Here is a 22,428-nt window from a genome sequence, read left to right as displayed (position 1 = left end):
CCTCAGCCCTATTCCCTCCACCTGCAGAGGCAAAGACCCCGCTGGCTCAGACTTCACCAACCTGGAGCAGGGGAGAGAAGCTAAGTTCTAACCTTTGATCAGAAGATGGGGAAGCCACACTCAACACGTCACTGCCTTGGGAAGTGGGATTTGGGGATGGTGGGTCCTGGGGAGAAACGGGCTTTTGGTGTGGAAATGGCATCTTTCCTGTTTCCGACCTCTGCCTGCCTCATGCCAGGTGAGACACCTTCATGCCTGTTTCCATGACTGAGAACATGGGAGTATGCTTCTTTCCACCCACGTTCCTGGCGGATTTTCACCGGAGTTGGGCTGCACTGTGGAGAAGGGGTTGGGCGGCTCCTGCGGCACAGTGAGGGGGCACAGAAGCCCAAGGCAGTCGGTAAGAAATCACCAGTTTATTGAATGAAAAACCCAACATCAACTCAGTCCCTCCCACCCCCATCTCCTCTCTCTGGCCCAGGAGACGCTCAGGACAGCAGGGCTGAGCCCTGGAAAGGGCAGGAGGAGAGCTTGGGGGAGGTATGGAGAATGAGAAAAACACTTTCAAAATGGAGTTCTGTGCAAAAACTTCTGGGAAGGACTGAGAGAACAAGAGAAAAGCTCCAAAGGGGCTGTGGGGTGCGGAGGGCCGGGCTGAGGGGCGCGGAGGGCTGGGCTGGGGGATGCGGAGGGCTGGGCTGGGGCCCTGTGTCCTCAACCACTCCTGAGAACATGGACAGTCAAGACTGAGGGGCTCAGACCCCCAGCTGGTGAGAGGGAGGTGACAGGGAGGGAAGGAGCCTGCTGGAGGGAAACCTGGCTGGGAGGATGGTTCTGGGCCCAGGCTGGGGCCTAAGGAGGAGGAACAACACAGCAAGGAAAGGCAGACAAACTGACACAGTGGCGGGAGGGAGATGAATGGGAGATGAAATGGGATGTTTGAGGGGCCACAGATAGCATGTATGGTGGTGGCGGTCTGCCTCCCATCTCTCCAAGTCCAGGCAGAGCTGTGCTGGGTGAGGGGCTGGGAGACAGAGGCAGGAGCATCATCAACAAGGGCTGAAGTCGTGAAGACAGTGACTGGTGCACAGCGTGTGTCACACGGTACAACCAAAAGACTTGGTGTACAAAGAATCAAAGAAACACTCAGGACACACACGACATCTGCAGGGAACCTGGGGGTGGTGAGGAAGTCGTGCACGGGTGGTGGGAGAGACTGTGAGGCCCCTCTGTCCTCGAAACACTGTGTCACCATAGCAACAGGGTCCTGGAGGTGGGGGAGCTGCCTCCTGCCCTTGTGAGCTGTGGAGCAGGGGTCCCATGGGCTCAGGGTACCCCCTTACCCTCCCTTGGGAAGCTCTGGGGCAGGCGGAGAACCCCACAAGAGTGGAAAGTGGCCCTGGGTCCTGCTGGAGGAGGCAGAGTGAGTGGATCTGGCAGCTGCGTCTTAGAGGGCACCCTGATGGCTGGAGGGGCCAGGGGAGGACTAGGCTCTCCTGCTGGGGACCAGGATTCCAGCTTTCCCATTTCCGGGAAGGAAACTGATACCACAAGAAGGAGGTTGGAAGTCGGATGAAGGAAGGCCTGGAGTACTCAGTCCCGGGGACTATGGGTACCAGAAGGCAAAACCATCACGCCCTGGGCCTGGAGCAGGAGGGAGAAGGGGAAAAGCAGGAACAAGGAGGGGCTGCGCAGGGACGGGTTGGAGGGGAGGGGAGGGGAGGCGTCCCTGTGGCAGTGTCCTTTGGGACCTGGGCAAGTGAGAGGCAGACCCTGGTGCCAGGGAAGGGATGCTGGGCCCGGGCCTGCTGGCCTCCCCCTGCCCGCAGGCGGTGAGGCTGGTGGCAGTGCCAGGAGGGAAAGTGGCTGGGAGACAGGGCCTCAGGTGGCCTTGCTGCCACTGAAGAGTCCCACTGGAAAGTGCTTGACATGGGTGGGCCACTGGGCTGCCAGCTGGAAGAACTTGATGTCACTCCACTCGACCCCATCGATGGACACTGGGGGTGACAGGGAGAGGAGTGGTGACCGAACTGCTCAGGCCATCTCCCCAGGGCCCCTAGGGAAGGGCCATTGCCTGCCTCCCTCTCCAGTCCCTTTCTTGCCCTCCCGGCCCTGCCCGCCCTCGCACCTCTCAGCATAGTCTGCTGCTGCTTGGCTGAGCAGATGAGGCGGCTGATGCCTTCAATGACCTGGCTCTTAGAATCCACCTCCTTTTCTCGTGGTTTCTTGCTCAGAAAGATGGTGGGAACTGGAAAGCAAGCAAGGCCACCTGTGTCCCAGCCCCTGGGGAAGCCATCACCCCTCTCCTCCCCAGCCCCCACTGTTCCCTTCTTCCTGTGGCGAGGGGAGGTGATCTGCAAAGCAACCCCTCCTCCCTGGCACTGGGCTGTGGGTCAGGATCTTCAGGTTCCTGACCCGGTCCCAGCACTGGGCTGGTGACTTTGGCTAAGGTCCCACTCCTCCCCCTGGGGCTCGGTATCTTCGCCTGTTCAGCGAAGACCTTGGTCCAGATGGTCTCTGAAGTCCTTTCCAGCTGGAACGTTCTAGGCAGCCTGTGGGGCAGGGGCCTGCCTCCCTATCAGGCATGCGCTCTGTGCAGGAGCCAGTGGAGCATGAGTTTGTCCTCACGCTGCCCTGGGGATGCCGGAGAGTGCTCCCCGTTCCACTCCCACTCCAGAAAGGAAGCAAGGACGGGGAGGGCACTGCTGAACCCCTTGCAAGTTTCCGTGCTGCAGGCCGTGGGTTTTGGCTGTGGGCCTGGCACAACCCTGTCTGATCCCCCTTCAGGGGAACTCTGCAGAGGGGAGGCACACACAGAAATAGGCACGGCTGCTTTGGAGCACCCAAAGGTGGCAGGGTCGGGGTCATGCCAGCGCTGCAGGTGCACAGCCAGTTGTGGGTCCCTAGCTGACACCAATGGTGGCAGGCACTGTGCAGCACTGGCCTGGCCATGGGGGTTCCTGCCTCATTCCCATGCACAGGAGCTGGGCCAGCTCCAACTCTACCTCCAGCTCCTTAATCTACCCCTTCTATCCAGAATGGACTGTATGCCCCTTAATCCTGAAAACACAACCACCTCCTTTTGCTCATGAAGCCTCTTTGGAGCGGCCTCCAGGGCTGGGTGCAAGTGCTCTGGTCCTGCGTCACAGGGACCCGGAGCTGTGGTACAGAGAGGCCTCTCCCTGTCTGCAGTCCTTCCCAGACAGCAGTGGCCAGAAAGGCCCCCTTCAATACAGAGCAGCCGCTGCCTCAGCCCCTAAAGTGCTTTAGCTCAGCAGAGTGACCAAGCAACTCTGCAGCCTTGGTTTCCTGTATGACGGAAGGAATGGCCTTGTCCCTCAAGGGGAGGTGGGACTGCCCCCTGCACCCCATGCCAGACCATGGGATGCTTCTTCATCCCAAATATCCCAAAAGCAGATTTATTTTCAGATCCTGAGAGAGGAGACAGGAGGCCTGGTGGCCCCTGGTCTTCCCTGGCCTTGGGGGCACTTACCTTTCTTGTTCTTTTCTTTGGTGACCACAGTCATGGCCATGGTGCCAGAAAGCTGGGCTTCCCCACTATGGGGCAGGCGGGACACCTGCACTGAGCGGAAGACACTCTTGAGGGTGTTCTTCGAGCTGGCGTCCCTCTTGTCGCCATCCCTCCTCCGCTCCCCGGGGTGGCCCAGCCAGTAGTCCACCTGGAGGCCGATCACATCCCCATATGGGCTATTAGGGCTCCTGAGGAAAGGGAACAAAGAGGAGAGGTCAGCTCTGCCTTCAGCTCCCAACTACATGGGCCCAATGGGGTAGGGGCCACGCCAGCCCCCGGGAGGGCAGGCTGAAGAAGGCTGCGGCTCTGTTCCCTCCAGACACACAGAGCAGCTCATGTGGGAGAGGGGAATCAGGTTGATTTGAGAACAAAGCAGGGAAAAATAAAGGCCCAAGTCACGAAAAGGAAACCGAATAAAAGCTTCATAGGATGATGAGGGCAGCAGAGGAGGAAGCTTTATGAAGGAAGAAAGTGTGTGTGTATGTAAGTGCATGCGCGCACATGCATATACACACACATAACGCACGCACACACACACATGCACACGCCCAGCAGAAGCCCCTGTGGGCGGCTCCAGTGCAGCCTCAGGACAGCAGCTGGTGCCACCTGACCTGTAGCTTTGTCCTTTTCATGGCACTCTTAGCTCAGCAATAATTTTAGCTCCTGGGAAAAGGGCTGATGTGTCTTGAAAGGAGGTGTCAGACACAATAGGTACACAGGCTAGGAAAGTCATCTGACTTTTCTCTTTCTGCCTCATTTCAGAGGTTCCATTAAAAAACAGGATTAACTTGGAAGGGAAAGGAGGTGGAGGGAAGGGTTGTTGCCAAGGCTGCCCAAATCCATGCTGGACAGAAACCCTTCTGCTGAGCGGCGAGATGAGAGAAAACGCCTCCAGGAGGCCAGGAACCTGAGGTCCCCAGAGCAGAATCTGGCCGAGTACTTCCTCCTTTCCTCTACTGTTCCCTCCAGAAGACCCTGGAGGGAAGTGCCCTGAAGAGCAAAGGGTGAGGGAGACCAGGGACTGGGATTCTAGCTCCGGGGCAGGCCTCGTGCCACCCAATACCTCACTGGCACTTCAGGGGAAGTCACCGGCCAATGCCATCCTCTCTGTTGCTACAAGGAAAGGGAAGAGGGGAAGGTGGAAGGCAGCAAAATGGGGGAAGGGAGGAAGGCTGCTCCCTCCCAGTGCTGACCATGCCTGCTCTCCTCACCTCAGCTTCTTCTTGTCAGGAGCCCACCCCTTCACCCTCCCTCTGCCCCCTGCTCCTGGACCCTTGATGTAAACTGTAGATACTTGAGATCCTAAAGACATGGCCTCCCACTATATCACCGCTTCCAGTGGTCTCAGAGATTCAGCCTGAACCTGAGCTCCGCTGCTTGCTCCCGCTCCGGCTGCAGCACCTCAGCAGGGCCGCCTCACAGTGCCAGGCGCTGACACACATGTTCTTTTTCTCTTCTTTTTTAGAGGTGTGGATTGTTTCCTTTAGAGAGGCCCTCTGACTGTCACCAAAGGAGACAATCCACATCTCTAAAGAAGAAGAAAAAAGGAGGACACTAGAAAGGACAGCCCAATCCACGTCACTATGTGGCCCAGGCCTAGCTTTGAACTCCTGGGCTCAAGCAATCCTCCGGCCTTGGCCTCCAGAGTGACTGGAACTACAGGATGAGCCAGTGCGCTCGGTTTCCATGTTCTTATGTAACCTGCTCCACAGTCCTGCAAGGTGGCCATTTCACCTTCATTAGATGAAATTCAAGTTCAGTAACCTGTCCAAGCTAAGGCAGTGGACAGACAGAAGACAGAACCACTCAAATCCAAGTGTGTTTTATTTCCCAAGTGTCATGCTCTTTCTACCACCTGGGAGGTCCCATAACAAGACACTTGCACAGCACTTTACAGGCCTCTCTGCCAACACTGTCTCATTCAGCCCAATACTGTGAAACAGGGCAGAAAGTGTCCTCCCATGACCAGGCCGGCTAGCGACATGTCTCTGAATTCTAACTTTAGTGTTTTGGGTTGTTTTTTTTTTTTTGGAGAGACAGGGTATTGCTGTCACACAGGCTACTGTGCAGTGGCATAGTCATGGCTCACTGCAGCCTCAAACTCCTGGGCTCAAGCAATCATCTTGCCTCAGCCTCTGAGTAGCTGGGACCGAAGGTGTGCACCACTACGCCTGGCTTCCTGTGGCTACCTTCTAAGCCCATATGCCTGTCACTGGAATCAGCCGGGTGGGCCTGATGGAGGGCATGGCAGGACAGGTACGGGCAGGAGCCTTACCCCACGATGGCCAGGGCGCTGCTCATGGATGGGGAGGAGGGAGGGGTGGCTGTGGCATCTCGGCTCAGGCCCGAACTGGAGGGTGGTGACGTGGAGGGCACAGTAAGACTGACCACAGGAGAATCATCCCCATCGCCTGTCAGGGGACAAACGACAAACACAGTTGGCCAGAGGAAGCTATCCCTGACTCGATGGTGGGAAGGAGCCGGGGTTCCTCCCATCCCATGGCCTGCTTTCCTCCTTTGGCCCCAGGCTCCTCCCCACCTCCCCCAGCCACCACTGCAGCGGGGGAGTGAGGGCACCCACAGGCTTCCTGCTCAAGCTCTGACTTCCCTCAGGACATCCAGAGCTTAACTTCTGGCCTACTGGACTAGAGGGAAGACAGGGAGGGCACCAGCCTCACTCCACAGAACAAGGAAGCCCTAGGCTCACCTGCTGTGGAGGGAGAGTCTTCAACCAGACCCACCTTCACCACCTGCAAGGAGAGAAGAGGCACTCATTAGATCCTCCTATTACAGCAGGCATGTTCTGATCCAACCAGAAACAGATGGTTGGCACAAGAGCCATCACTACACATTATTTTATTGTCAGCTTTAAAATATTTGCAAATCTGGGCCGGGTGTGGTGGCGTGGCGCCTGTAATCCCAGCACTTTGGGAGGCTGAGGCAGGAGAATCGCTTGAACCCGGGAAGCGGTGAGCTGAGATCGTGCCATTGCACTCCAGCCTGGGCGACAGAGCGAGACTCCATCTCAAAATAAATAAATACGTTAAATAAATAAATAAGTAAATAAAAAAATCTTTGCAAATCTGGAGCAGCCCAGCTGTAGAAACAACACAACACAAAACAAAACAAAACCTAGTTGCAACAATGAGGTGGGGCAAGCGAGACTTTGCAGCTCTTCTCTGGGGATAAAGAGCTGAAGGCAGGAACCACTGTGATGTCCCGATCTCGTTTCTCTAGGGTCCTGTGGGCAGAGGGCCTAGGAAGATGGCTCTGTCTCTGCCAGGTGGGAGTGTCTATAGGCCAAGTGGATGTGCTAAGCTGTGGACACCAGCCCTCTCCTCTCTGGTCTTACTGGAATCTGGAGGAGTACTGAATGGGGGTGAGGGGATTCCTTAGGAATTTTCAATTCTCCATAGAGAATTCTGGAAAGGACAGCCTGGGCCCTCCAGTGGCTAGAAAAGAACACAGTCACAGACTAGGTGAGCATCCAGGCTGTGGTCTGAAGTGACAGGTGAAGTCCTGGGCCCTATCACCTGGGCCCAGTCCCAAGCAAAGAGGCAGCTGGGCTGGGAGTCCAGAGGGCTAGACCCTGGTGGGGCAAAGTCTACCGCACAGGCCTGCAGGTGGTTGCCTGGAGGCTGCTGTGACAGCAAGGCTGTGTTCGCTGAAGTCTGTCCCGATTCTCTACGCGCCCTTCTTTTGATTCCTGGAGAGGAACAAATTGCCACTCTGGGGCTTCCTGGATACAACACCGCTTTTCTCCTTGTTCGCCTGGCATTTGATGAGGTTGCTAGCTCTTTTGGTTTTTAATTTGTTTTAAATTTGTTATCTCTCTCTTGGTTGCGAAGCCTGAGTAAGCAGCAACTCACAGCTCCACGAAGATGTGTCAAACCACCAGCCGCAGCTATGGGCCATGGTCCTGGGGCCTGTAACGTGGCTATGGGAGCAGCCCAGGGGCTAACCGGGGAGTGGCTAGATTGCAGGATAGGAGGCTCTGCAAGGCACAAGAAGGGGCTGCTGGATTTCCCCAGCTCAGGTATCTCCTGAGATCACTCAAGACATCCACATCTTGGATGTGCAGAGAGCAGGAAGAGCACGGAGCTAGGCCCCATCATCCACATGAGCCCCTCCCTGTCTAGAAGCTACAAGGGAGCCTCAAGGAAATTACATAAAAAGATACAAGCTGGCTGGGCATGGTGGCTCACGCCTGTAATCCCAGCACTTTGGGAGGCCGAGATAGGTGGATCTCTTGAGTCCAAGAGTTTGAGACCAGGCTGGGCACCATGGCGAAATGCCATCTCAGCAAAAAAATACAAAAATTAGCCGGGCGTGCCGTGCGCGGTGGCTCATGCCTGTAATCTCAGCACTTTGGGAGGCCGAGGTGGCTGGAGCATGAGGTCAAGAGATCGAGACCATCCTGGCCAACATGGTGAAACCCTGTTTCTACTAAAAACACAAAAATTAGCTGGGCTTGGTGGCATGCACCTGTAATCCCAGCTACTCGGGAGGCTGAGGCAGGAGAATCACTTGAACCTGGGAGGCAGAGGTTGCAGTGAGTCGAGATCATGCCACTGCATTCCAGCCTGGCAACAGAGCGAGACTCTTGTCTTAAAAAAAAAAAAAAAAAAATTAGCTGGGCGTGGTGGCATGTACCTGTGGTCCCAGCTACTCTGGAGGCTGAGGCAGGAGGATCACTTGAACCCGGGAGGCAGAGGTTGCAGTGAGCTGAGATCGTGCCACTGCACTCCAGCATGGGTAACAGAGTCAGACTCCATCTCATAAAAAAATTAAAAATAAAGATAAAAGCTGGTTTGGAAGGGAAATGCAAAGCTTTTGTAAGTGGAAATTGGAGTTTTCGGTCCTGCTCCGGTGCTATGCTCCGGCCCCTGGCAGGGCTGCACAGCTTCCCCAGGCCCCTCCCTAGGTCAGGCTGAGCCTGTGGCCCAGCTGCTGATGAACAGATGGCCAGCAGCGCACCTGCCATCAGAGACATCCACGGGGTTCTTCCTTGACTTTCAAAGTTTACTAGTATAGAGATTTCTCCCCAGCTAAATAGAAAAGGAAAGAAGAAAGCCTTCCTGTCAGTGGCCTATCCAACCATGAAGACAAAAGTATCTGTTTTCAGACTTTTCTGAATGCCGCCTTCCACTACTGCCGAGGCAGCTCCCTTTCCCCTGAGCCACGTCTGGACATCATTCCCTGGGCAAAGGCAGCAAGGTCAGGGCCTGGTGTAATAAACAGGAGTCACCAGTGATGGAGCCAGCAACAGTTTGTGATTTGGAAAAGGTGGACACTAAAAGGGACAGCCCAATCCACGTCCTGGCCCAGGGTTTCTCCACCTCCGCACTACTGACACTTGGGGCCAAGCCATTCTCTGTGCACTGGAGGATGACCAGTGGCACCCCTCGCCTCCACCCACTGGCTGCCCCCAGTATAACAACCAAACACATCTCCAGACACTGCCAGGTAGCCCCTGGGGGCAAAATCTCCAGTGTCTGGAGAACCACCGTTCTAGGTGAATCTTTCGTTTTCCTGCGTAAGGGGGAACAGAAGACCAGGAGAATGGGTGGGGTGTCGAGCAGAGGGAGTCAGTACTCACGCCAATGAAGGGAATAAACTTCTGATAGGAGTCTTCATCAGGGCTGTTGGGAGACACAGGAGAGCGTCACAGTTAGTAGGGGAGACAGGGAGGAGTGCCGGGGAATGGGCCTTTCCTGTCTCACTGTGGCTGCAGCGGAGTCCAGGATGCTGTGCTGCCTCCGCCTGTCACATCCCGGGGCGGCACGGGGAAGGTCTGAGACTTGGTGGGCATGTGGAGCTCACAAAATGAGGGCAAATGACCTGATCATGCAAACTACGCTCCCTGCTTCCCACGTCTGAGTTCCAGCTATGAGGATGGGCTGCTTTATACTGAGGGGCAGGCAAGGAAACTGATGAACTCAGGCTCCTATGGGTGGAAGGCTCTGGGCAAGGAAGGAGTGCTGGGGAGGTGGCGGTAAAAACCACTCACATCCTTTTGGGTTCCTATGAAGGAATGTAGAATGTGGAGAAGGAAAATGTGAAAAAGCAAGGAAGACCCAAGATTCCTCTAACCCACCCAACCTATTTTTAAGAAACCCCTCAAAGTCAAACTTACAACTTATGCCGGCAGGTCAGCATGGCTTCGGCCACGGGAAGTTGGTGTGTCGTGGCCGCCCCGTTGACGTACTGCATCACCCGCCCCGCCACGTCCAGTTGCTCTGCAGAAAAGCCAAGAGATCACTAACTGCCCCACTGACTTCAGCTGGCAAACCTGCAGACCCTCTCGGAGAGGGCTCCCTTCCTGAGACCCGTCAGACTCTCAAGTTGAGTGAAGGATGGGGCTTTACGGTCCTTCTGGTTTGAAGGAATTATGAGCCCAAGGATGGTCCTCTCCCTTCCAATCTTTGCAGTTCCTCGAAGCCCTGCTCTTTCTTGGGCCACTCACACCCTTCTCATGCCTACTTGCTCCTGCCTGTCCTTGCGCATATCCATCTGGTGGCCTGAAGGAGCCTCACCCCACCCCACAGACCTTTGCCATCACCTCCTTCTCAGCTGCGCCAGGCCCTCACTACCTCTCAGCCTGGAAGAGCTCAACCTCATTCTGATACCTGCCACCTTTATTTTTTAATTTTTATTTTATTTTATTTTTGAGACAGAGTTTCACTCTGCTGCCCAGGCTGGAGTACAGTGGCGTGATGAGTGCAGTGGCGTGATGAGTGCAGTGGTGTGATGAGTTGCAGTGGCGTGATGAGTGGTGGCGTGATGAGCGCGGTGGCGTGATGAGTGTGGTGGCGTGATGAGCGCGGTGGCGTGATGACACTGCATCCTCAACCTTCTGGTCTCAAGCAATTCTCCCACCTCAGCCTCCCGAGTAGCTGGGACTACAGGCGCATACCACCATGCCCAGCTAATTTTTGTAGAGACGGGGTCTTGCTATGTTGCCCAGGCTGGTCTCAAACTCCTAGGCTCAAGTGATCCACCCACCTTGGCCTCCTAAACTGCTGGGATTCCAGGTGTGAGCCACTGGGCCCTTGACCCCTGCCACCTTTATTTGATATTCAAGAAAGCACCTGGTTGGTGTGGTGTTATTCATTTATCAAGTGACTGTTTCGTCACTTGACTGCTATTCTCTGCTCCTTGTATTTCATCTCTACAACTAGAGATGCCCTGCCCACTATGCCAGCATGGCCGTTGTTCCTTCCAGATGAACAGGAGCAGAGCAAATAGCAGAGGCTGAAAACAGGCAGAGTGGAGGGGCTGTGCACAGTGAGCCTCCACTTAATAAACACTTATGGAAAAATGAATGGGCAGAGTGACCGGGAAGGTGAGAGTTGCAGGGAGGAAAGCAGCATGACCTCGGCCTCCTTCTGCAGCCAGGCTGGCACCTGTGGACCCCGGGGGTGGAAGTAAGCTCCTTACACGGGGCCATTACCTGACACTGGTGGCTCCGAGCGACTGAACAGATCTCTCCAACCAGAATCCAGGAAGGAACTACTGTATTTACTGTCGACTGACCCCAAGTATTTGGCCACAGGGTGAGAACCTGGTAGATGGAAAACCAGAGGTGTTGAATTGGTCAGGAGATGAGACAGTGTGGGATCAGCTGTCCCTGGTCATGGCCTTGGTTTTCTTGACTGTCCCTTTCTAGGTCCCAACCCCACCATCCTGTTCCAGACAAGGTATCTGTCTACAGAACCCTCATGCCCGATGCCCTCCTGGTGCCGCCCGTCTTTACCGAGGGGAATGATGAGGAAGCGCATGTAGCCAAGCCAGTCGGAGGTCTTGTTGGCCAGGGACTTGACAAAGAACCTGAGGATGGAGCTCAGGTAGCTCTGGCCTCCCACAGCAGCCACCTTCACTGGCCTCGGCATGGAAGAGTTGCAGTTGCAGCTGGGGAGGAAGGGGAGTGTCATAGCAGTGCTCAGGCGGTGCCAGGACCCTGCCCAGCGGGTGGCCCAGAGCTGACTTTCTGTGATCTCAACAACCCACAGGGGAAAAGCAAACCAATCCACAAAATAAAACAGACAGGATCATACAGGGAATAAGCCACAGTGCTTTCACAACCAAGAGGAAAATCCGGGGTCAGAGGGCATTGCCCATAAAGCAAACAGAACAGCTGAAGCTAACGCAGGGTGCGTGCCCCCAAGCCTGGAATCCACAGTTCTCTTTTACAAGGGCAAGGGACTCGGGCCTTTTAAGAAGGCCCTAAGGATGGGGGAAGCACTGACTTGAGGGTGGGGGAAGCACTGACTCTTGAATGTCTACCAGCATGTTGCAGTTGGAAGGAATAAAAGATCTTTTTAAAACCTGTGTGTCCTCTCCATCATGGGTTAAAGAGGATAAAGCAAGTCAAGGCATGGCAGGAGTCCAGGCAGGGAGGCAGGGAGCACAGGAATTGATATTTCTACCCCTGATCCTCTGGGGTCTGCAGGGGCCTCGAGCCTCACAGCCTGCTGCCGCCACCCCCCAAAACATGCGCCCTTCTGCAGATTCTTAGTCTGATGAGGCCAAGAGGGTCTATAATTGCTTAGAAGTCAGGGTGGGAAGATGAAGTCAGAGGGAATCCCTAAGGGCAGGAGAGCGGAGGCCAGAGCCCTTACTAGCGCTGGATCCGGGTGAGCAGGGCGGACAGCACAGCCTGGACCTCCACGGTGGAGCAGGTGCACACCACAGGCTTCCGCTGGTCCTGGAGCAGCTCAGCCACATACTGAGATGGGGAGGGAGGAGAGCAGGGACACAGGTGAGAACACATCACTCCTTCACAAGGGCCAAGAGGCAAGCGAGGCCCAGACCGAGCTGCAGGGCCCCTGTCCTCTGCAGTTCAGACTGAAGCTGGGCAAAGGCAGCCAGGTCTCCAGACTGCCAGTAAGGAGAGGGTGGGACTGACCCACGAGACATGCAGAGTGTGAGAGATGGGAAGGCTTAGGGGGTTTCACATGCTACAACACTCCAGGTGTCCCTGGCACCAGTGTCTAAGTCAGGTGGACAGCGCTGAGGGAGCAGGCAGGGATGCTCTGCCCTGCTGACCTGCCTTCACAGGGCCAGCCCTGGAGGTCACAGCCAGGTGCTTCTCGAGGGGGCCTCCATTCCGCTATGCTGCCTGACGCTCCTGGCGCCCTGGAGGAATTACTGTTGCTTTTTGTTTGTTCGTTTTTTAACATATAAGGAAGCTGAGGTACAGCAAAGTTAGTGACTTAAGATCCTGCAAGTTGGACAATGACAGAAGTTGGACTAGAACTCAGAGTTCTGGGCTCAGTTCAGAGCAGGCGGGGGCTGATGGAGGGGTGAGTTTCCCATCTCCCCACGCAATAGCATGGAGGCCACACTGACAATGCACCCCGGCATTGCCTGCCCTCCAGGACCCCACGTGGTCTCGCAGTTTCAGCACTTACCTGGCCCTGCCAGTCAGTGGTGTTCACCAGGATGACATTTTCTGGAAGGGCTGCATCTGACACCAAGATCTGATTCAGCTGGTCATATACCACCTTTCTTGGAATCTGCAGGAACAAAAGTGTCTCGTTAGGGAGTCCCCAGGGAGCCTGAGGACAGGGCTGCTGGACTGGTGCATGGGGAGTCCCTGGAGCAGGGGTGTTCAGAGAGAACAGATACGAGGCCTTTGGGAGGGAGACTCAGTCTCCCACTGGCCAGACCACGATGGAAAGAAGGAGAAAGCAGCAGTAAAGCGAGTCCTTAGAGGACACACGGAGAGAAGGAACAAAGCCACAGTGGTTGTCCTGCCAGGGCAGGTGGAGAGGGAGGTGCAGCAAGCCTCGTGGATGGGAAACAGTGCGGGTGGCAGGAGGGGCAGCAGCATAAGAACCAGGAGAGGAGAGGCAGAGGGTGGCCAGCAGGTGCTCAGAGAAATGGAAACGAGGGCAGTGGGGAGAGAAATAATGAGAGTGGCAGTGAGTGCTGTGTGGGGACCTGCTGTCTGAGGGAACAAAAGGTATTTCAGGAACAGTGATTAACAAGAAGGACAATACCTCACCCCAGGCACTGGGCTATTCTAGTCTCAAGTTCATTTTCAGCCATGTAATAGCATGGAGCTCAGGAGGCCACACTGACAATGAACTTGATAAGTTATCAGGGGAATGAACAGGCTGGCTGTTTAACCCTAGCAGAACTGAACTGTGTGAGGTGTGCTGGGAAAATCCCTGTCCCAGATCTCTGACACCACAGGCCTTCAAAAGGAGAACACAATTCCCAAGGCCCAGTTGCTTCTGACTTCTTCTCCAGCCCACTCTCAGGTCCTTCCATTGAAATAGTTTAATATTGTTGGCTTCTGGGCTTGAGAGCGCGATGACCGACCACAGCTCCCAACTCAGGTCGGGAGCTCGGGTCAGGGTGCCCCATGAGATCCAGAGGCTGCTGTCCTCTGCAACAGCGGATTCATGGCACAATCTCCAGACTGACGTCTGATGGAGGCAGAGACACCAGTGGTGTGGAATCGACACTCGCAGCCGGACAGGCCGCGACCACACAGCGTTTTTGGCTCCCGTGCCGGTGCCCTAGAGGTCGGCGTGGAAGCCAATTCCACACTGGCAGTAAGTAAGGAATATGGAAGGCCTCTCTAATTTAGTCTTTCTTCAAGAGTTTTTGTTCAGCGCATTTCCAAGTATTCCTCTTCTCTCCAACTAACTGTCCAAGGAAGCCAATAAAATAGAGCCTGAAGTTCAGGGAATCTCAGAGGGTCCTGGTGTTTTGGGGGGACGCAGAAGTACCTGCGTGCTGTGGCCCAAATCTGGGGAGCGCTCGCTGTCCGAACTGTTGGTCCTCTCACTCAGGGGCTTGGAGAGCTGCCGCTCCTTCAGGGGCGTGCTCCTCTTCTGCCGGGGTGTGTGCACCCCTTCCACTTTGCTGCCAGGGAGGTGGAGAAAGGGTGGTGAAATAGCCATTCCAACCCCAAAGCCGCTGCCAGCCCCACTTTACCTCAGCCCCGAAGCCAACACTGAGCACAGCTGCAGCCTGTACCCTCTGCTTCCTTTCCATCTGCAGTACCTGGGGGAGGCAGAGCCCTGGAGATCTGTTTTGCTGGACTTCATGGGAGTTTTGACTTTCTCTGGCACAACCAGACTCGTGCTGGCATCTCCAAACATGTCCTGGTCGGTGATTTCCTACCATGGAGGAGAGGAAACAGTGAAGATGACCTCCCACTCAGTGACCACCCAGGAGCCTCCTTGGACTGGCCAGGCCCCATCATCATCCTGAAGAGAGTTACTCATTCTCTTTTCCTGAAAGCAAGTGGTCCTAAATCTCCTGCCTTAGGCGAAGGAAAATCACCACTGTTCACGGTGACTGAGTACAGCCCATGGGGGAACTGTATGCTGCAATCCAGTAGATATCCAGTTACAAACTACCTGCTGCCAAACGAAGAATGGACTGATGACCTGCTGTCTCCAGGAGTGAAGAGGGGACCCCTAGATGCATCTCCCTGGCGCCCTGACCAGACCTTATCTGGTCTAGAAGACCAGAGAGGGCCATAGCCCCATTTCTCACCTTGGCCAAAGCCAGCTGCATCTCCCTTGAGATTCTCCCTTCCTTCCTCCTCCCCACGCCACCACTGTCTGTCCCTGCTTTGGCCACACTCTCACATCCACCCTCTCTATCCCACCTTCTGAGCCCAGGCCTTTGCCTTTCCTCAGATCACTTTTTTTTTTTTTTTTTTTTTTTTTTTTTGAGACAGAGTTTTGCTCTTGTTGCCCAGGCTGGAGCACAATGGTGCAACCTTGGTGCAATCTTGGCTCACCGCAACCTCCGTCTCCCAAGTTCGAGCAATTCTCTCCTGCCTCAGCCTCCCAAGTAGCTGGGATTACAAGCATGTGCCACCATGCCTGGCTAATTTTGTATTTTTTCTTTAGTAGAGATGGGGTTTCTCCATGTTGGTCAGGCTGATCTTAAACTCCCGACATCGTTTTTAATTTTTTAGACAGGGTCTTGCTCTCTTGCACAGCCTGGAGTGCAGTGGCATGGTCTCAGCACACTGCAGTCTTGAACTCCTGGGCTCAAGTGATTATCTTACCTCGGCCTTCCAAGTACAGGTGCATGCCAGCATGCCTGGCTAATTTTTTGTATTTTTTTTTTTTTTGTACAGATGGGGGTTTTTCCATGTTGCCTGGGCTGGTCTTGAATCCCCAGGCTCAAACAATATGCCTGCCTCAGCCTCCCAAAATTGCTGGGATTACAGGTGTAAGCCACCACACCTGGCCAAGTCTGATTCCTTAGTGGGGCCTCTGAGGCCCGCCATGACCCAGCCTGGGCCACCTTTCTAAATTAATCACCCACGCCTCCTCTCCGGGCCCACTACCTCCCTAATGCTCCAGCCCTCAGGAAGGACTCTGCTCTCCATGCAGGCTGCGTACCTGCCTACTTCCCTGCCTCTGCCTTGTCTTTATGTTTTCAAAATGCTTACTGGGGGCATAACTTCTATAAAATAAGAAGCACAAATCTAGAATAGTCAACTTGAATTTTTATGCAAATATGCCCCCAGGTGACCAATAACCAGATAAAGACAGAACGTTCCAGCACTCCTGAGGGCTCCCTATGCCCCTCCCTGTCCCTTGGGTAACACGTATGCTGACGTCACTCTCATGGATTAGTTTTGCCCGTTTGTGAGTTTCACAGAACTGGAATCCTATGGCGTGCATTTTTTGGTATTCGGCTTCTTTTACTCACTCAACATTGAATTGCTGAGATTTGGCCAATCCCTGAAGAGTTTTAATCAGGAAGTGACACAATTGGAATTTAATTTTGAAAAGGCCACACTGTACTTGCCACGTGCAGTACGGACCACACTGGGGCCACAGTGGAAGCTGGATTATTCAGATTAATGGTGAACTAGAAAATATAAGTTAGGGTAGTGAGTTTCAAATTAACCTTGAATCAAGCCTAAATATATAAGATCTTTAGTCTTATTTACTATAGAAAACGTAAGGCTAAAACAATTCTGTCACAGATTCTAGTCAACTCCCAGCAGGTCCCACCGTGACGCTCATCCCTAGATAGCATTCCGTAAAGTTCTCTGCTCCTTCCCCACAAGGGTCCTGCCTCTGGTCCCATGGGATGAACTTTGATGTAACCTGCAAAGCCCAGCTCAGACGTCGCTTCCCCAATTTGCATCCCCAGTACCTCCCTGGGACTCTGCGGAGACCCAGGGAAGTACAGGGGATACAAACTGGCTCGCTCATCTTTGCATCTTCAGTGCCCAGCACAAGCAGGTGCACAGTAAATGTGTGTGCAATTCAACATGTAAAAAAATTGGGCATCCCAACCAACTCAATTCCACTTCAGTGGGGCTTAGGCCTGCACTCCTGGGCAGCTCCAGCACCTCTTAGAACACGGACCAGTACCAGTCAGAGACTGAATGTTGTGGGTTGCCTGGCTGCAGAAAGAGCAATACCCAAGGAGGAAGGGACGATTTTCCAGGGAGAACGTTGGTGACAGATGGTGAGAAGTTTCCCCAACTAGCATTTGGTCAGCTCTTTATTAAAGGGCAGGACATTTCTGGTATATTAAGTTTGAGAGCAACTCGGTGTCTACACCAGGTAGTATGTTACATTCCACAGGTAAGTATTTCAGGAGAAAGAGAGCGCAGGACATTCATAAGCCCGTAGATTTAGGTGAGATTTCTAGGGTGGTCCTGAGGGTCCTTCTGCCTTTATTTCTAAAGGGACAAACACTATATTTGAAATAGGTGAAACAGGAAACTGACCCATACATACCAGAGTGTCTGTTTCAGTCAAGCTGTCATCTTGGTTTTTAATCCAAGTAGATTTAAATTTTTCTAGAGCAGCCAATTCCATCTGCAAAAATTGTAAGAATTAGTTATCACTGATCCAAGTAACTACCACTTTAATTTGTTTTACTAGGTCTCTATGAAACTTAAAATACTTTCATTTAATCTCAAACCTCATAAAATCTTCAGGGCTTTTATGTTATGTGCGGGGGGTGGGGTACATTTCTGTGAAAACTAGGTTTTGGAGGGATCAGTTATCTTTGTCATCAAGTCAGTAACACAGGGAGATTCAGAACCCAGAAATTCTGACTCCCACGAGATGTCAATAGGGAAGAGAAGCTCAAAATTTAGATGGCTTTGCTACTGCATCCATCAAGTCTTTGACCCTGGATCCAGTGAATACCCTTGCCCAGGAAGGACACCAGGAAGGACTCCTTTGCTTGTCAGAGAAAGAAGCACGCTAGGTTCAGGTGTTTGATTTTGAGACTAAAGACATTCACGGTAGCCAAATGCTTTTTGCCTGGTGGGAACATCCAGAATACCCTCTAACAGGATATACTAAGCAGAAAGGCACCCGATATTAAGCCATTTAGGTGTAAATTAATTCTCCATTTGTCCCCAACTCTTATTAGCATTTCTCATAAATATTAAAAATTTCCTTTGCAAATACAGATACATAACCAGATTTTCATACTTGTTAATACTGCCTCTTGCTGTGCAGACAGCAATTCAAAGTCACCAGCGGTGACTTTGGGTTTGTAGGTCTTAGATGCAGGGAAGGTACTGGCTTTAGTGAATCTTTTTGTTTCTTGTAGGGAACCACAGGAGACAGAAAATATAAATGATATCCCACTTCCTCCCAATGACTCAAAGTCCTTTCTCTGAGTCAATCATATAATACTGAGAAGCATCAGGCTAGTAAGTTCAGGGTCACCTAGTAAACTATGGAACAAGGATCACCACAGCAGGTTCCCTATGCCACACTTTAAACCAGGGTTCCTCCACCTTGGCACAAGTGACATTTGGGGCTGGGTCATTCTTTTTTTTGTGTGTGAGACAGAGTCTCCCTCGGTTGCCCAGGCTGGAGTGCAGTGGCACAATCTCGGCTCACTGCAAGCTCCGCCTCCCAGGTTCACGCCATTCTCCTGCCTCAGCCTCCAAAGTAGCTGGGATTACAGGCGCCTGCCAACACGCCCGGCTAGTTTTTTGTATTTTTAGTAGAGACGGGGTTTCACCTTGTTAGCCAGGATGGTCTCGATCTCCTGACCTCGTGATCCACCCGCCTCGGCCTCCCAAAGTGCTGGGATTACAGGCGTGAGCCACCGCACCCGGCCGGGGCTGGGTCATTCTTTATTGTGGGGGTCTGTCCTGTGTACTGTGCGATGTCTGGCAGCATCCCTGGCCTCTACTCACCAGGTGCTGGTAGTGGCAACTCTCCAACCCCTAACTGGTGACAAACAAAAATGTCTCCAATCATTGCCATATGTCTGGGAGGCAAAATCATCACCAGTTGAGAATCCCTGCTCCAGGCCATTTGCTGGACTAACTCAGCAAGCCTGAGCTAGACCCTGGGACCCCAGATCTTCAGACGGTTTGGCTTGTGTAATGGCTCACAGCCACAGAACAGGTTGCTTCCAGATTGCAGATCTAGCTCATTTACACCTTGTCTATATGATCAGCCAATGTTTTTTTCTTTTTTTTTGAGACTGGGTCTCATTCTGTCGCTCAGACTGGGTATAGTGGTGTGATCTTGGCTCACTACAACCTCTGCCTCCCAGGTTCAAGCGATTTTCCTGCCTCCGCTTCCCGATTAGCTGGGATTACAAGTGTCCACCACCATGCCTGGCTAATTTTTGTATTTTTAGTAGACATAGGCTTTTACCATGCTGATTGACCAGGCTGGTCTTGAATTCCTGACCTCAAGTGATCCTCCTGCCTCAGCCTCCCAAAGTGCTGGGATTACAGGCATGAGCCACCACGCCCAGCCTTGGCCATGGAAAAGCTCTGGTTAGACCTGAGACTAAAGATAATTTCACTCAGTTTTGGATCTCAATATGACAAATTAATTAAACATGTTTTAAAGAGAATGAACTGGGTGATAACACAGGTCTGCCAGGAGGTTTTAAAGTAGCATGCCTTGTTGTTAAGCCCTATGACAGCTACAGTATTGCTTCCATGTCAAGGCTGCAACATTTAGTAAGATCTTTATTTACCCCAGCTTTATTAAGCTTAATTGACAAATAAAAATTGTATATATTTACAATATACAACAGGTTTTGATTTACGGATACACTGTGAAATGATTAAATCAAGGTAATTAGCATATCCATCTCCTGATAATATCTTTAACTTAGATTGGGCTTAGAGGACACCTGCTGGCTATTTACTAGCTCTTCCAGATGTCCCAAATAATCCTCCTGGGGACAAATTCCTAACTTCTCCACATTTCTGTTCCTGCTTCTATAAACACTAAAGCACTTTCTCCCCCCCAAGGATGCTGGAACACCAGCAGGACTCCAGCTGTGTCTGACCAAGTGTTTGGCATTGGACGTGGATGAGGCATCACTGGAAGTCCCAGCAGTCTGCACTACTGTGCCCATGGACAATGTCAGCTGCTGAAGGGTAAGAGTGTAGGCCTGTGTCAGAGAGAAAGGGGCAAGAGCGGTAATATGTAGGCTATCATTTCATGAAGGACTAGGCTCTAATGCCATTATTTATAGTGCTGTGGAAATAGCGACTTAGGCAGCAGGCAGTCCTGGCTGAAAGTCTGCCTCTGTGGCTGCCCTAACTGAAGCACTGTCAGAGCTCACTGTTATCAGCTTGGAGAACCAAATTATGTTGCCACTGTGTGCTAAAGTCTTGGGAAAATTCAACAACTGGAATAATTTTTATCAGCAGAAATTCTTTCTGGTTCTAGCGATAAACTGAATCCTCTAAAATGTGGGGAACAAAAAGCAAGATTAAGAAAAATAAATAAATAACAGTGCTAGGAAACCAGGGAAGAGAGGATACAAGTTGAGGCGGTGTGTGCACGCCTGCCTACATGTGCACAATCTCGTGGTTTTTCCTAATCCATTCAGAAGTTCTCCATTTAAGAGCACAGCCTTGTTCTGCTGTTCCCAAAGCGCCTTTCATACCAAAGGATTCCAAAGTTCCACACCCACTTCCAGACATATGGGGTCCTTCAAAATAGAAATATCAGCACAGAACCAGCAAAGTGAGTCTGAAACCTGGCCAAGGGAACCAGAATTTGAAGGACTCACTAAAAAGACATCTAGATTCTATCAATTTTAGGAGTCCAAAACTGAAACGGCACTAAGGAATTATAATAATAAGAGCAATAGTAGTCGGTGAGCAATGAGCAGGGTTCTGTATGCAGTAAGTCAGTCAGGCACACCCCACACGGCAGTCTGATATGCACGATCCTGTTCCATCTCCTCACTACCTTGGCAGGCATGAGCTTTAACATGTTTCTTGCAGATGAGGAAGCAAAGGCGTGGTAACATGCCCAAGATCACACAGCCAGTGGAGTGGTGGAGTCAAGACTCAAACTCAGAAGCTCCACTCTGTCCCAAATGTGTTTTTTGCTTAGACAGGGGCCCTTAGGCCACCATATTATAAAGGCTGACACTCAATTGGCTTTTTTTTTTTTTTTTTTTGAGATGGAGTCTTGCTCTGTCACCTAGGCTGGAGTGCAGTGGCGGGATCTTGGCTCAATGCAACCTCTGCTTCCCAGGTTCAAACAAATCTCTGCCTCAGCCTCGTGAGTCGCTGGGATTACAGGTGTGCACTACCATGCCCAGTTAATTTTGTATTCTCAGTAGAAACAGGGTTTTGCCATGTTGGCCAGGCTGGTCTCGAACTCCTGACTTCAAGTGATCCACCCGCCTCGGCCTCTCAAAGTGCTGGGATTACAGGTGTGAGCCACTGTGCCTACCCTCAATTAGCTTTTGAGCCAAATGGGCTCCTACACCGACACCACAACCTTACAGATGAGGCACCAAGGCTCAGTGTGTCTAGGTAATTTTTTCTGTAAGTTTTATAAATCAGGTAACCAACATTTATTGAACACCCACAGTGTTAGGTGAACACCTAAGGGCTTACTGCTTTTGGGGCACTGTCTCAGTTAGTAATTTAGTTACATGAGGGCACTTGCTCTATATTCCTGGAACACTGAGAAACAGTCCTCCCTCAGCCGGCTCCCAGGTTTCTTTCTAGAGTCATCCCATATAGTTCAGAAGGAATTTGCCTCTCATGGCCAGGGGTTGGGTCATGGCCAGGGGTCGGGTCTGCCCATGTGGATGGTGTCAATTCAGCAGGGCCATTCAGCAGTTCCATGTGAGGAAAAGTATCTCCAAGCCACATCCTAAACACTAATACTAAAGAAAGTGAGGTGGCTGAGTACACACTGCACTCCAGCCTGGGGAGTAGAGCAAGACCCTATCCACCCCCCTTCAAAAAAAAAAAAAAAAAAAAAAAAAAGGCTGGGCACTGTGGCTCAAACCTGTAATTCCAACACTTTGGGAGGCTGAGGCGGGTGGATCACCTGAGGTCAAGAGTTTGAGACCAGCCTGGCCAAAATGGTGAAATCCCATCTCTACTAAAAATACAAAAATTAGCAGGGTATGGGTGGCACGTGCCTGCAGTTCCAGCTACTCGGGAGGCTGAGGCAGGAGAATCGCTGGCACCTGGGAGGTGGAGGTTGCAGCGAGCCGAGATCGCTCCATTGCACTCCTGCCTGGGCGATAAGAGCAAAACCCCAACTCAAACAAAATAAAATAAAATAAAAAATAAATTTGAAAGGGTGTTTTTTTTTTTTTTTTTTTTTTTTTTTTAAAGCGAGGTCTCCTCAGTTCTTGAATCCCCATGAACCTGGCCCGGAACGGCGTCCAGGGTGCAGGGTCTGCAGGGGCAGGCCTGGGGTTTCTCTCAGGGAGGAGTCTGTTTGGGCTGCAGTTTCCCACGCATTTCCTCACTAACGCCACGTGGGGCGCTGTCCTAACCAGGAAAAGTGGTGCGCTGGGAGAGAGCCCCATCTGGTGGCAGCAGGCAGAAGTGCAGCCAGGGGATGCACCAAGAGACGGTGGTTTCCAGGACGGGAACCTGCCCTTTCAGACCTGTGCTTTTCAGTGGTGGAGGCCTC

The 22,428-nt window shown here is 52.4% G+C and overlaps 1 protein-coding gene across 5 annotated transcripts in view; it reads right to left on the bottom strand.

Moving 5' to 3' along the window:
- Nucleotides 1–396: 396 nt before the first annotated feature.
- The window catches only part of PACS1 (phosphofurin acidic cluster sorting protein 1), a 171,547-nt gene continuing 149,515 nt past the window's right edge, over nt 397–22,428 (bottom strand). For all 5 annotated transcript variants that reach the window (XM_003909531.4, XM_021925517.2, XM_017948244.3 and 2 more), the window contains exons 11-24: nt 17,272–17,352; nt 14,552–14,667; nt 14,275–14,410; nt 12,946–13,050; nt 12,154–12,260; nt 11,289–11,443; nt 10,986–11,096; nt 9,669–9,771; nt 9,132–9,174; nt 6,240–6,282; nt 5,808–5,943; nt 3,494–3,720; nt 2,129–2,248; nt 397–1,997 (exon numbers count right to left, since the gene is read on the bottom strand). In XM_003909531.4, the coding sequence (XP_003909580.2) occupies nt 1,882–1,997; nt 2,129–2,248; nt 3,494–3,720; nt 5,808–5,943; nt 6,240–6,282; nt 9,132–9,174; nt 9,669–9,771; nt 10,986–11,096; nt 11,289–11,443; nt 12,154–12,260; nt 12,946–13,050; nt 14,275–14,410; nt 14,552–14,667; nt 17,272–17,352 (1,599 nt within the window). In that variant the 3' untranslated portion in view covers nt 397–1,881. The remainder of the gene's footprint in view (nt 1,998–2,128; nt 2,249–3,493; nt 3,721–5,807; nt 5,944–6,239; nt 6,283–9,131; nt 9,175–9,668; nt 9,772–10,985; nt 11,097–11,288; nt 11,444–12,153; nt 12,261–12,945; nt 13,051–14,274; nt 14,411–14,551; nt 14,668–17,271; nt 17,353–22,428) is intronic.

Source organism: Papio anubis, chromosome 12 (assembly GCF_008728515.1).
Source record: "Papio anubis isolate 15944 chromosome 12, Panubis1.0, whole genome shotgun sequence".
Taxonomy (NCBI): domain Eukaryota; kingdom Metazoa; phylum Chordata; class Mammalia; order Primates; family Cercopithecidae; genus Papio; species Papio anubis.
The sequence above is the reverse complement of the archived record's forward strand: the minus strand, read 5'-3'. Positions and strand labels throughout refer to the sequence as shown.